General features: G+C 46.8%; 2 protein-coding genes across 2 annotated transcripts in view; one reads left to right on the plus strand and one right to left on the minus strand.

Moving 5' to 3' along the window:
* The window catches only part of NBS1 (nijmegen breakage syndrome 1), a 73,683-nt gene that overhangs the window by 19,327 nt on the left and 40,444 nt on the right, over positions 1 to 13,912 (plus strand). The gene's annotated exons all lie outside the window — the stretch shown is intronic.
* On the minus strand, positions 4,133 to 5,776 carry LOC147633449 (uncharacterized). Its single transcript, XM_086805851.1, has 3 exons — positions 5,363 to 5,776; positions 4,919 to 5,234; positions 4,133 to 4,814 (listed from the first exon to the last, which is right to left on the minus strand). Exons 1-3 carry the CDS (start codon positions 5,755 to 5,757, stop codon positions 4,356 to 4,358), a joined length of 1,170 nt encoding a protein of 389 aa, XP_086661977.1. The 5' UTR covers positions 5,758 to 5,776; the 3' UTR covers positions 4,133 to 4,355.

Consider the following 13,912-nt stretch of genomic DNA (forward strand, 5'->3'; position numbering starts at 1 on the left):
CTGGGTGTGCAATAAGTACAATGAGTGGTGGAGGGGATGGAGCTCTACTACTAGGAGAATGCAAAGCTATATGCATGGAGTATACAATCATGATATGCAACCTAGCTAGCTCCATCTTGTACCATACTGGGGGTATAAAATGGTATACATCAATGAAGGGGGTGTCCACATCTCCTTGAAGAACATGCCTGGGTGTGCTCTGAAGCGAGCCAGTCGCTCCGCACCCTCTCTGTGAAACTGAGCTCTGATCTCTGTCATCTCTCTCTGGTATAGGCGTGGTGTCCGAAAGCCAGGTGTCCTCTGTCTCCTGCGGGCTCTGAGTGTCTCTGCTCTTTGGAGAGTAATTCCTTGCCGTGTAGGGGCTGGAAGTGGGATGGATCTCTGAAAAAATGTAGTAATCTATGTCTGTCGTCCCCCCTCTGGAGCTGTCTGAGCCTGTAATGATGTCTCTCTGTGGCGCTGTATGTCTAGAATGAATCTTCCCCAGTATGCGCTGGTCTGCTGCCTCAAAGATCTGGCGCAGGGAATGTGGCTCTCTGAATAAAATGGGATATCTCTCTCTGATGGCTGTATATGCTCTGCATCTGCATACATAATGCTCCTCACTCTCCACCTCCTCTCTGCACAATCTGCATACCCTCTCCTCTCAGGGGATCCGTGCTGCTCTGCCAGTCTCAATCTCCAATCGGTGTGATGAAACTCTATGTCACAAACCCCTATATTCTATGCGGATGCGTGTCAGGCCTAGAAACATGCGGATGCATGTATGTATTATACCTGGGCATGTGTATGGATCATATGAGTGGATGCATATGAGTCCAAGGACATGGCAGGACATTTGTGGACTTTCGGGCGGTGCCCGTGTGGATTCCGGCCATGCACACATGGTGTGTTATGATGGCAGGCGGAATATTTTCAAGTACAAGAATGATGATAGGTGGTTCTCCAAGTTTACATGTGCACAATGCATAAATGATGCATGCCATAACTTTATTTTACTTTGTGTGACATTGTCTTGCTGCTTGGACAATGCTTGTTATTTTGGCTTGTGAAGTCCGAGGGACCGGGGACGCCCGGGCACCTTGTGGACACGTGTGTGCACTCCTGTTTGGGCCTAAAACTGTGGGCTTATGGGTTTTGCAGGTGGTAAGTGCGTCCACACTCAATTTACAGCTTACTTCATTTACTACTAAGGTTTATTGGTTTGCAGGTCCACACTCATTAATAAGTGGCCGGACAACTTATAATGCGTTCGCATTTGGTTGGACCAAAATTAATGAAGTCCGGACAGCTTATGGCCATTTCCCATTTGGTTGGACCTAAACTTATAGAAACAGGACAAATGGAGCACTATGGGCTGGACACCTACCTGGACACCTTATGGGGACACATGTCAGCCAGCATGTGTACCCACCAGGCCCCTGAGGTGGCACCTGAAAAAGGCGCCTCCCTCAAGAGGCCCTTTTGGGCTGTTTTACTCATTATTCAACATATTGGAGAGCTGGTTGGAGCTTTGGGAGTTGCTACAGGGCTGGTTGCTTGCTTCCCGGACTCACACAAGCTTGGACAACGATCCCCACACTCTTCTAAAGGGCTGGTTGGTAAATTTCAGACCTGCAATTTCTGGTTATTGCGAGTTTTGGCTTGGTTACAGGTGTCCAAAGTCAACTTGGACATTACAGGACAGCTCTAGGGACCTCCACAGGGCTGTAGGACCCTTTACAGGTGGATTTCTTGCGACAAAAAGTTGCTGTTTTGGACTGGTTATTGCACAAAACAGGCCGGACAGCAATGAAATATGTGAGCATGGATGTGTCTCAAGGATTCCTGGTATAGCAGGTGCTTAGGGCAAGCATTGGGGACACTTGCTCGCGGAGAACACAGGTTTTTGGATCAGTTTCTCGCGTGGAAACAGGGCCTAAAGATCCATTTACATCTTGTGCAGGGCGGAGTACTTGTGAGGATTGTGATACTCTTGTGCAGGGCGGATGTACCTGTGAAGAGGCTTGTGCAGGGCGGATGTACCTGTGTGTAGGGCGGATGTACCTACAGATTCTCTTGTTTGAAATGTATTCATTCATAATGTATTTGGAAGAATCAGGTGCAGGCTGGTGGTGAATCCCCAGGCACCCGTAATCTTGTACTTTGCAGACTCTTTTGGTAATATAACCTAAAAGGGGGGGGGTCAGCCTATCATCGGCTCCTTTATGTGGTGTACTGTCATTTTCAGCTTTGTGGTTGTAATGCTCAAGTGTTAAGTGCTCAGAATCTTGTTCACATTTATACGATTCCAATGCACGCGTCCTCCTCCCGTTACATTGGTATCAGAGCTCAGTTTTTCCCCTCATTGGAAAACGGTCTGAGGCTTGGAATCATAACTGGTGACCTGATTTGAGTGTCATGGACAGCCACATTTCTGACAGTGTGGAGAACACACAGGACCGTGAATTTCATGGTACAAGGGATGCAAGAGATGCTGCAGGCAATGATGTCTATGGAGATGCAGGTACTCATGACACTATGCATTCTGATTTGGAATCTGAGGCATCAAGTGTGACGCTATAGGGCTGAAACCGAAGAGCTCAGGTCATTGAAAAATGACCCGGATGTACAAAGGGTGTTGGCTGCGAAGGCAAAGGCTTCGGTCCATGAAGTCACTTTTGAAGCAATTGCAAAGGAAATGGATGTTGAGAAACCCCGAGAGCTTGCACTTGCATACCTAATGGTTAAGGGTGATGTATACACCGAAGCAGATGGTAGATTGGCTTTCAAGAAGCCACCCCTCATGGCTGCCCGTGATGGTGCACATGATGCACAACAAGCAGGAAGAGCACAGCAAGTGCCAAATGCTGAAAGGACAAGAGTCCCTGGTGCTAGGCTTGATGCAGGTCAAGAGAAGAGTAAGGATGAGGGATCCTCTACTCATTCTCGCTTTGCTCCAAGAAGACATATCCGTTCTCGTGTTGAGCTTTCCACTCATTCGGAGAGTGTGGCTCAAGAGAGAACGAAGAGGGATCGTGAATCTTCATCGCGGCATCATCACCATGGAGATGAACAGGATGTACATAGGGATGCACATAGAAGGAAGAAGCCTCGAGAGTTCAAGTCCAGTGACAAGGATGTAAAGTTTGAAAACTTTCAGGGACGGATGGACTCTACCAAAGCACTTGCTTTCATTAGACAGTTTGAGATAGCTTTTTGCAATGAAGACTCTTCGGAAAAGTCTATGCTCAGGCATGTGGGAATGCATCTCAAGGATACGGCAAGTGATTGGTGGCTTGCAAAAATACTTGATGGAAGTGCTGCCCCAACTTGGTCTTCTTTCAAAATTCAGTTTTATGATCAATTCTTACCACCAAACTTTGCAAAGGATGTACGCAAGGAGTGGGATTGGCTGTCCCAAGATGAGGGAGAGTCCGTTGCTTCATACATAGCAAAGTTTTGGAAAGTCCTTCTCAAGGTTACTCCCTTCATGAAGATTGGAGAGGACGAGAAGAAGAGAAAGTTTGAATCGGGGCTCCATCACATCATCCAACAAAGCTTGGGAGTGTACCCAAATAAGACATACAAGAGCTTATACACTCAGCCATGATTGCGGAGAACTTGCACATGAAAGCACCCACAAATAAGCCATTTGCAGGTCAAAACAAGAGCAAATTCAGGGCTGGTTATGACCAGAAAAAGGGTGGACAGCCACCTAAGAATGCTCCCAAAGATGGCTGAGATGCAAAGGATGACTCCGAAAAGAAGCCCGGGGGGTAAACGCCACAATTTTGGGCTCTCAAAACAGCAATTGGAAGAGTACAGGAAGACTGGAAAATGCTTTAAGTGTGGCAGTAAAGATCATATATATCCTAAATGCCCACAGAATCCTAAGAATGCTGAGCCTAATGTGGAAAAGCCTCTTGTGAATGTTGTACCCGATGTGCAGGGTAATACAGGGCATGAGCCTAAGAGTAGAGCATAGTTTCCACGAGTTTCGGAAACGGGGGTGCGGAGCACGGAGTTTCGGAGTTTCGGCCTTCGAGAAGAAACGGGAAAACGGAGTTTCGGTTTTAGGGTTTAATACATACATATATAATTAATAAAAACATTACAAAAGCTTGAAAAATACATCTTTGCTCAAGTTCAATGTCAAAGACTCAAATGATAGATCAAAATTCAGAAATGACAACCGTAGGCTCAAGGCTCAAGCCTCAAAAGAGTCAATACAAAACAAGATCCATCATCCATCATCCATCATCCATAATCCATATGTATAGACTATAGTAAATACAAAACATGATCAAAAAATATCCATGTGGCTGGCAGCAGCTGTTGGCATGACAAAATCCTAGAGCTAAGTGCTCCAAAAATCACTCATCAAGATCATCCATGGAGGAGTCATCCTCCGACTCATGAGAGTCCGGCTCAGATGAAGAAATGGTAGGATCGTGGTCCTCTGCCTCTGCTGAAGTGGAAGCGATGGATCCCCCCCTCTGCCTCTGAGAATGGGTGGTGCAGCGGGTGTTGTGGCTCGGCACTGTCAGCTCCTCATAAAGCAAGGTGTACATATCACGCTCATTCCGTGGGATCTCTGGGATGAACCTCTCCCTCCTGATGTCGATCTTATCCACATTCACCTGCGAAGGCTCCGGATGTCGGGCATTCCTCTCAAGGAGCTGGAGGTTGCAATGACAAAACACCAACCGCTCTAGCTGAGCGGTACTCAGCCTATTCCTCTTCTTTGTATGGAAGAGGGCCCAAGTACTCCAATTCCTCTCACATGGACCCGAACTGCAATCCTGTGAGAGCACTCGAATGGCGATGCGTTTCTGTTATTGAAATGCACATACAATTAGAAATTAGAACTAAGTGGAAACAAGAAAGATGCACATTGTACAATGTATGTAAACTGTAGTTAAGGGTAGTGAATTACCAGCGTGGGAGCACAATTTCCATACTTCTCCCACCATGAGACAGGCTGTAGCTGAGTCTCTCGAAGCTTTGCAGTCTCTCGACCAAAGCTCCCTGTCTGGTTGCGAAAGGCCAAGAGATCGTCCTCTATACATTTCAGCATGTGCACATTACCAGATGTCAAGTTCCTGATGTATGTCATGAAGCCTTCTTCTAGCTCCTCGTTCTCGTATTGCTCCTCATCTCGCCACAAAGGATGCAATACATGTGCTACTGCATGAATCGGCCTGTGAAACCAATCCCATCGCCGATTCCACACAGCCTTGATTTCATCAACCCTTTAGAGATCAAACCGTAAGATAAAAAAGGACAAAAAACAAGAGTCAAGAGTCGAGACCAATGTAAAGACTCGAGTAAAATAAAGATAAGAAGTAAAGCAAGGGTAGCCATGACTGAGGAGACTTACTGCTCTGCTCTCAAGTAGTCTTGCTTGTTGAGAGCCTCCCCAATCTTGTCCATGTACTCGTATAAAAGGCCTAGAGTACTGCCCTCCATGTCTGTAATGCGTAACACTGTGTAGATGGGGTTGAGAGTTTTGATCAACCCCTCAACCTCTACCCACCACTCCTCTCTCATGACATCACGCACAAAAGCTCTTGCCTTGGGGCTCTCTCTCTCATCCCACTCTAGCCATTCATTTGAGTAGACAGTGCGTACCAACTCTCTGCGGACTCGCAGGAGTCTCTCAAGCACAATGAACATGTATGCAAATCTGGTGGCTGCAGGCTGCAATAGCTCAAGAGTGCTGTAGGCCCGATACATGCTCAAGACTTTTGGCCTCTTCTTCACAAACTTCACCATGCTTCGTCCGGTGCGAAAGATGGCTTAAACCCATTGTATTTGACCTATGTCCTCAATCAATAAGTCGAGGCTATGTGATGCACAAGGGGTCCACACTATGGCTGGAAATTCATCCTCTAGCATAGAGCCCATAGACTTACAATTACTTCCATTATCTGTCACCACCTGCACAACATTCTCAGGCCCAACTTGCACTATAGCCTCCCTTATATGTGTCCAAATAAATGCACCTGTAACTGTGAGACCTGGGAGGGAGGCATCAATGGCTTTCAAAAACATAGTGCCTTTGCAGCATGACACCAAAACATTGTATACATTTCTCCTGCGTACATCTGACCACCCATCACACAATACAGTGCAGCCATACTTTTTCCATGTTTCCTTCAAGGGCTGTAGCTGCACTTCTATGCATGATTTTTCCCACTTTAGCTCTCGTGTCCGCAGAGCCTCAGATGTAGGGCCATCCCACTCGCATCCAATGCGGCTGATGGCCCTCATGGTCTTTCTCCATTGATTTGTCTTGGCCACATGAAAGGGAATGGCACACCGTATGAACATCCGGGTGATCTCCCTAGTTGCCTCTGCAATTGCTTGCTTTTGAAATCCTGCTTGGATGCTAGCCCTTTGTACAGTATTTATTGGAGGGGTGTCTTGTGAATGTGATACATCACCTGGCAAAGGAGTCCTCCTTGCATGCACACCCGACAGGAGAAATCTGATCCTGTGTCTCTGCCTCTGGCCCTCTTTGCTGCTGCTGCTTGACTTGAACCAGCTTCATGCTCTTGACCACCCATTGCTGTAGATACTTCCTCTTCGGGAATGGCCAAACGCTTTCGCCTCCACATTCAAGGCTTTTCCGAACATCTAGAGGAACAGAGGGGCATGGCCCTACATCTTTGTTTGGAACATGAGCAAGATGGTCCTTCACACGGGTGACACTCCCCGTTTTGACCAACCCACAATATCTACATCTCCATTTCCTGGAGCCACCAGATCCTGCATAACCCCCCACTTGCTCCACATATTGCCAAAAAGGATCCGGAGTCCGAGCCATGTTACTTAACTTACTTGTGCGGTTCGAGGTCGGGAGACTCGGAGAGATGCAAGAAGTGGAGGCTGTTTTTTTGGTCCTGCAGGCTGCGAGCAAGGTGCGACTCCTTCTTGCTTGGTAGAGCTTAGATGGCAAAGGTGGAGGCCCCAAGTAGAGGTAGAGGGCGTGGTAGAGGGCTGATGTGGAGGTAGAGGGGTAGAGGGCAAGGTAGATGGGTAGAGCAGCTCCAAACAGGCGGCGGAAACAAGCGCGCAAAATGCCGGCGAAAAACAGCACGCGGGTTTCTAAACCCTGGAAAAATAACGCCTTGGAAACGCCGTTTCTGGAAACGGAAACGTTTCCGAAACGTTTCCACGTTTCGGTGGGCCAGAAATGGCGTTTCTGGAAACTATGGAGTAGAGTCATATGCAAGGCTTGGGGCAAATTGAAGGATCAGCCCGCTTTGTTTCTTTTTGATGATGCTTCCACAGATAACTTTATATCCGTACAGATGGCTGCTGCCATAGGTCTCAATGTGGAAGACATGGGAATGCAAATGAATGCAGATGCTGCCTTTGAGGGCAAACAGGTTGATGTGACTCCGGTCATTGGTAAGCTCTGTGTACATATATAGGACTACCTCGACCATGAGAGCTTTTTAGTGGCTCCTCTTACAGGTTGTGGTGTTTTGTTGGGGATGCCCTGGCATCACCGTTTAGAGCCTATTAAGGCTTACAAAGAGAAGAAAATCAGCTTTGTACATAGAGGCCGTGAGCACTCTAGAGATGCTGGTACTACTGGAAGTACCATACCTCTTGTAAGCCATGTACAAATTAATAAGGCAATAAAGAAATCAGCTTGTTCTTACTTGGTTTCTGTACGTGATACCATTGAACATTCTAGTGTTGATGTTAGTACATTAGATCAAGACAAGCTTAACTTTTTGAATGAGTTCAAAGATTGTTTTGCGAATGCTTTGCCAGCAAGGTTGCCACCCGAGAGGCCGGAAGATCATTGCATAGATCTAATTCCCGGTAGCTCTCCACCTAATAGGCCACCATACAGGGTGAGTGCTAGTCAACAAGAAGAGATTATGGCACAGGTGAATGAACTTTTGGAAAAGGGTTTGATTCGGCCTAGTTCCTCGCCATATTGCTCGCCGGTACTTCTTGTTCAAAAGAAGGATGGTACTTACAGGATGTGTGTTGATTACCGTGCCCTCAATAAGATAACCATCAAGAATGGGTTTCCGATTCCGCGCATTGATGACATCTTGGACAAGCTTGAAGGTTCGACATGTTTCAGCCGAATAGACCTCAAGAGTGGGTATCATCAAGTGAGAGTGGCACCTCAAGATGTACACAAGAGTGCATTTAGGACAACCTTTGGTCTTTATGAGTTTTTGGTGGTGCCTTTTGGCCTTACAAATGCACCCGCTACCTTCAACAGGATGATGGACAGGGTGTTCAGAAAGCATAGAAAGTTCACGGGTATATTCTTTGATGACATTATTGTATTCTCAAAGAATGAAGCCCAACATCGTGAGCACCTGGCTATTGTGTTTAAACAGCTTAAGGAAAATCAGCTCTACATAAATGCAAAAAAGAGTGAATTCTTCCTCCCAGAGATTCACTATCTTGGTCACATTGTATCAAAGGATGGTGTGCGCATGGATCCCGCAAAGATAAAAGCCATGCAAGAATGGCCAGAGCTGAAATCAGTCCATGAAGTGAGGAGCTTCCTTGGTTTATGTGCTTACTACAGGAGGTTCGTCAAGCATTTTGCTTTCATTGCCGCTCCGTTACATGAGTTAACGAAGAAGAAAGCAATCTTTAAATGGACACAAGAAGACAGAGATGCCTTTCAAAAGTTGAAGAGTGTAATCATCTCGGGACCGGTACTCATTATTCCGGATTTGCACAAACCTTTTGTGGTGGAATGTGATGCATGTGGAGACTGCATAGGGGCTGTTTTGAACCAAGAAGGACATGCCATTGCCTATGAGAGCAGACGCTTGCAACATGCAGAGCTTCACTTACAGGTTTATGAGAAGGAGTTGTTCGCTGTAATTCATGCCCTTACTATTTGGAAACACTATCTTTTAGGGGCTGATTTTATGGTCAAAACTGATCATCAAAGTTTGAGATACTTTTTGACTCAAAGTAAGCTCTCAGAGAAGCATATGAGATGGGCAAATTTCCTCTCAATGTTTCATTTTCAGATTTTACACACTCCAGGGAAAAAGAATGTGGTGGCAGATGCCTTATCTAGACGACCACAGGTTCATGCTATTACAGTTGCATACCATGAGGACTTATCGGATATGCGTAATACTTATCATCTGGATGAGGATTTTGCACACGTATGGGCTGATTTGCAAGAGGGTATTGCTGTCCCATCTTATGTCATAAGAGATGGATATCTCATGATGCAAAATCGTATGTGTGTGGTAAAGAACCTTCGCCATAAGGTTATGGATGAGTGCCATGCTCCTCCATATGCAGGTCATAGAGGCATTTTGGCCACAGCACAAGCTTTGGAGAGGTATTTCTTTTGGCCAAATATTCGCAAGCATATGTACGTGAATGTATGGTATGTCAAAAGGTCAAGTTTGACTGACATAAAGCACCTGGATTGCTTCAGCCTTTGCCTATACCAAATGAACCATGGGAAAGCATTGCTATGGATTTCATTATGGATTTGCCAAGGACGCCACAGGGAAATGATATTTGGACCATCATTGACAGGTTCAGCAAGCAGGCACATTTCATTCCCGTACGCAAGACAATAAAGCCAGATCATATGGCTAGGATGTTTTTGGCACAGATATTCAAACACCATGGCATGCCTAATATGGGTACAAAGCTGAACTTCTCATCAGCTTACAATCCACAGACAGATGGGCAAAGTGAAATAGCAAATTCAGCCGTCCTCGACTTGCTGAAATCTTATGTATCCGACCGCAAATTGGATTGGGAGAAGTATTTACCACTTGTGGAGTTTGTCTACAACAATACGGTACATACTTCTACGGGCAAGGCGCCCTTTGAGATTATCTATGGCAAGGTGGTACTACCACCCATCCTTCGTACAAAGGATGAGATTTTTGCAGCAGATGAGTATGTCAGAGACTTGGATACTGCATTTGCACAGGTACGGACAGCCATAGAGAGGTCTCAAATCAAGAATAAAAAGGCAGCTGATAAGCATAGAACGGATGTACAATTCAAACAAGGTGATTGGGTCTTGCTGAAATTTGAAAAGGCACGCCTTCGGAAGAGGCCAGGGAAAGAGGGAAAGTACCCTAAGCTTTCCAACAGGTACTATGGACCTTTTCAGATCTTGGAGAAGATCAATGATGTTGCATTTCGGCTTGTACTCCCAGATCATTGGAACATGCATAATGCTTTTCATGTGAGCCTATTGAGGCCTTATGTGGGACCGACACCGTTTGAGCCGGTTTTGGAAGACCCACCCGAGGTGGATGAGCTGGAAGAGATTCTTCAACCTGAACAGATTGTTTTTCACAAGGAACGAAAGCTTGCAGGAGGCAAACTTGTTCGTAGGTACCTTGTGAAGTTCAAGAATTATTCAGCTTTGGATGCGAAATGGATGGATGAGGCCTACTTCGAGGATTACCCAGATCTTTTGAAGGCCTATCTGGAGGCTTTTCAGTTGCGGTCAACTGATTAGAAGCCGGGGGGAATGTCACAAACCCCTATATTCTAGGGACATGCGGATGCGTGTCAGGCCTAGAAACATGCGGATGCATGTATGTATTATACCTGGGCATGTGTATGGATCATATGAGTGGATGCATATGAGTCCAAGGACATGGCAGGACATTTGTGGACTTTCGGGCGGTGCCCGTGTGGATTCCGGCCATGCACACATGGTGTGTTATGATGGCAGGCGGAATATTTTCAAGTACAAGAATGATGATAGGTGGTTCTCCAAGTTTACATGTGCACAATGCATAAATGATGCATGCCATAACTTTATTTTACTTTGTGTGACATTGTCTTGCTGCCTGGACAATGCTTGTTATTTTGGCTTGTGAAGTCCGAGGGACCGGGGACGCCCGGGCACCTTGTGGACACGTGTGTGCACTCCTGTTTGGGCCTAAAACTGTGGGCTTATGGGTTTTGCAGGTGGTAAGTGCGTCCACACTCAATTTACAGCTTACTTCATTTACTACTAAGGTTTATTGGTTTGCAGGTCCACACTCATTAATAAGTGGCCGGACAACTTATAATGCGTTCGCATTTGGTTGGACCAAAATTAATGAAGTCCGGACAGCTTATGGCCATTTCCCATTTGGTTGGACCTAAACTTATAGAAACAGGACAAATGGAGCACTATGGGCTGGACACCTACCTGGACACCTTATGGGGACACATATCAGCCAGCATGTGTACCCACCAGGCCCTTGAGGTGGCACCTGAAAAAGGCGCCTCCCTCAAGAGGCCCTTTTGGGCTGTTTTACTCATTATTCAACATATTGGAGAGCTGGTTGGAGCTTTGGGAGTTGCTACAGGGCTGGTTGCTTGCTTCCCGGACTCACACAAGCTTGGACAACGATCCCCACACTCTTCTAAAGGGCTGGTTGGTAAATTTCAGACCTGCAATTTCTGGTTATTGCGAGTTTTGGCCTGGTTACAGGTGTCCAAAGTCAACTTGGACAGTATAGGACAGCTCTAGGGACCTCCACAGGGCTGTAGGACCCTTTACAGGTGGATTTCTCGCGATAGAAAGTTGCTGTTTTGGACTGGTTATTGCACAAAACAGGCCGGACAGCAATGGAATATGTGAGCATGGATGTGTCTCAAGGATTCCTGGTATAGTAGGTGCTTAGGGCAAGCATTGGGGACACTTGCTCGCAGAGAACACAGGTTTCTGGATCAGTTTCTCGCGTGGAAACAGGGCCTAAAGATCCATTTACATCTTGTGCAGGGCGGAGTACCTGTGAGGATTGTGATACTCTTGTGCAGGGCGGATGTACCTGTGAAGAGGTTTGTGCAGGGCGGATGTACCTGTGTGTAGGGCGGATGTACCTACAGATTCTCTTGTTTGAAATGTATTCATTCATAATGTATTTGGAAGAATCAGGTGCAGGCTGGTGGTGAATCCCCAGGCACCCGTAATCTTGTACTTTGCAGACTCTTTTGGTAATATAACCTAAAGGGGGGGGTCAGCCTATCATCGGCCCCTTTATGTGGTGTACTGTCATTTTCGGCTTTGTGGTTGTAATGCTCAAGTGTTAAGTGCTCAGAATCTTGTTCACATTTATACGATTCCAATACACGCGTCCTCCTCCCATTACACTCTAAGCTGACCAATAGCCACTCGGGAGCCGTGTGGTAAAAAGCCCTCCATGTACCTAGGCCTCTCTATAAATCCATCATCAGTGATACTCATGAAGTGATCTCTGTAGTATAGCATCTTCGGTGGAAGAGGCTGTGTAGGCGATATCCATGTCTCTCGTGTATAGAGCTGCCATAGGTCTTGTCTCAATACTCTGTTCCTCTCACTATGAGAGAGACGGATAGGTGGTGCATCCGTGTCATACTGGAATGGTGGTAGATGATCCATGTCTAGGCCATGCTGTGAGAACCAATGTGTGACCTGTGCATACCATGATCCTCTGTCTCCTGCCTCAGCCAGCTGTCTAGATGTCTCAAAAGCTCTGTATGACAATCTGTCCTGTGGCATCTCTCTGAATCTGTCTAGCAGGCATATAGTCTGAAATATGGCCTCTACCATCATAGGAGGCACAACAAACTCTGCTCGGATAATGTCATGAGGTACTGACGGTTTGCTGCGTATCATGCGTGCCATCATGAGGGCCTATGGTCTCTCTATCTATGTCCACCAATGGGTAGCAAGGCCCGGCGCCCATACCGCTGCTCCACACATCAATGCCGGTGTGACTAATGTGTCAAATAGCCACCCCTTCGTCTGGGGCTCCTGAAAATGCGCCTGGTGGCACTGTCTCTCTAGCATAGCCAATGCTGCATATCCCCGTGTCAATCTAGCTCTGTCTGCTGAACCCATGGTGAAGCGTGTGGCTGCTGCAGAGAAGGTAACCCCTAGGTACACGTATGATGTCACCACCTCCACCTGGCGTCCTGCGAGAGTGAATGTCAGCTGACTCCTGCCCTGTCTCGATGTATGAAAGACCATAACCTTGGTTTTCCCAAGGTTCACAGTAAGACCCCTCTGTGTGCAGAAATCATCGAGTGCATGTAGATGCTGCTGTAGACCACCTGGAGACTCAGACACTAATACAATATCATCAGCATAAAGCATAATATGTACTGAGGTACCTGCTAAATCAACTCCATCTCCGCCTCCCCGTGTAATGAAGTCAGCCACCTCATCAATGTATAACCCAAATAGCGTGGGGGAAAGTGGGCATCCTTGCTTCACACCAATTGTGGTAGCAATAGTCTCGGACATACCTCCTGGACATCTGACTCGCCCAAAAACCTGCTCATATAATGCATAAATGCCCCATGTCATATCTGCTGGTATGCCAAGAGACTGCAGGCGCTGAAAGAGCCTCTCTCGTGGTACTGTGTCAAATGCCTTGCGGAAATCCACAAAGCAGCAATAGAGCTTTCTCTTCCTCACTCTGGCCTGATCAATTGGTTAGTGGTAGAGAAAGCTCTCCTGAAGCCTGCCTGCCCTGATGAGCGTAAACCTGCTCGCTCTGCATATAAGCTAAGCTCTTGCTCCAACACTGCACCATAGAGTTTGGCCAGCACGTGGCCAACCATAACCGTCCTGTAGTTGCTCGGATCGAGCATATCCCGTGTTTTGTGAATCGGCACAATGGTGTGCATCGTCCACTCCACAGGCAAACCCTCTGCTAGTGCCCTGTTAAACAGGTGTGCAAGAAAAGGAGCCAAAGAATCTACTGCATATATGAGATGCTCACCCTGCAGGCCCATATGGTCGGCGGCCTGTCCATGCTGTAGGCGGTGGATAGCTTCCTGTACCATCGAGTGGGTAAAGAAGCTAGCTGTGGTAGGTCGAGGCTCCTGTGGCTGAGGTATAGGTGGCTGCTGTGGGGCGTGGTATAGGCCCTCTGCATATGTGTGCCATGTCTGTGGGTCTGCAATA

The sequence above is a fragment of the Cibotium barometz genome, chromosome 12 (genome assembly GCF_041138505.1).
Source record: "Cibotium barometz isolate CiBa-2024 chromosome 12, ASM4113850v1, whole genome shotgun sequence".
Lineage (NCBI taxonomy): Eukaryota > Viridiplantae > Streptophyta > Polypodiopsida > Cyatheales > Cibotiaceae > Cibotium > Cibotium barometz.

Coding starts and splice junctions, on each gene's coding strand:
- LOC147633449 (XM_086805851.1), bottom strand. CDS start 5,757: ATGGTGAAGTTTGTGAAGAAGAGGCCAAAAGTCTTGAGCATGTATCGG. Junction 5,235..5,362: donor GACTACTTGAGAGCAGAGCA/GTAAGTCTCCTC, acceptor TGATCTCTAAAG/GGTTGATGAAATCAAGGCTG. Junction 4,815..4,918: donor GAAATTGTGCTCCCACGCTG/GTAATTCACTAC, acceptor TTTCAATAACAG/AAACGCATCGCCATTCGAGT.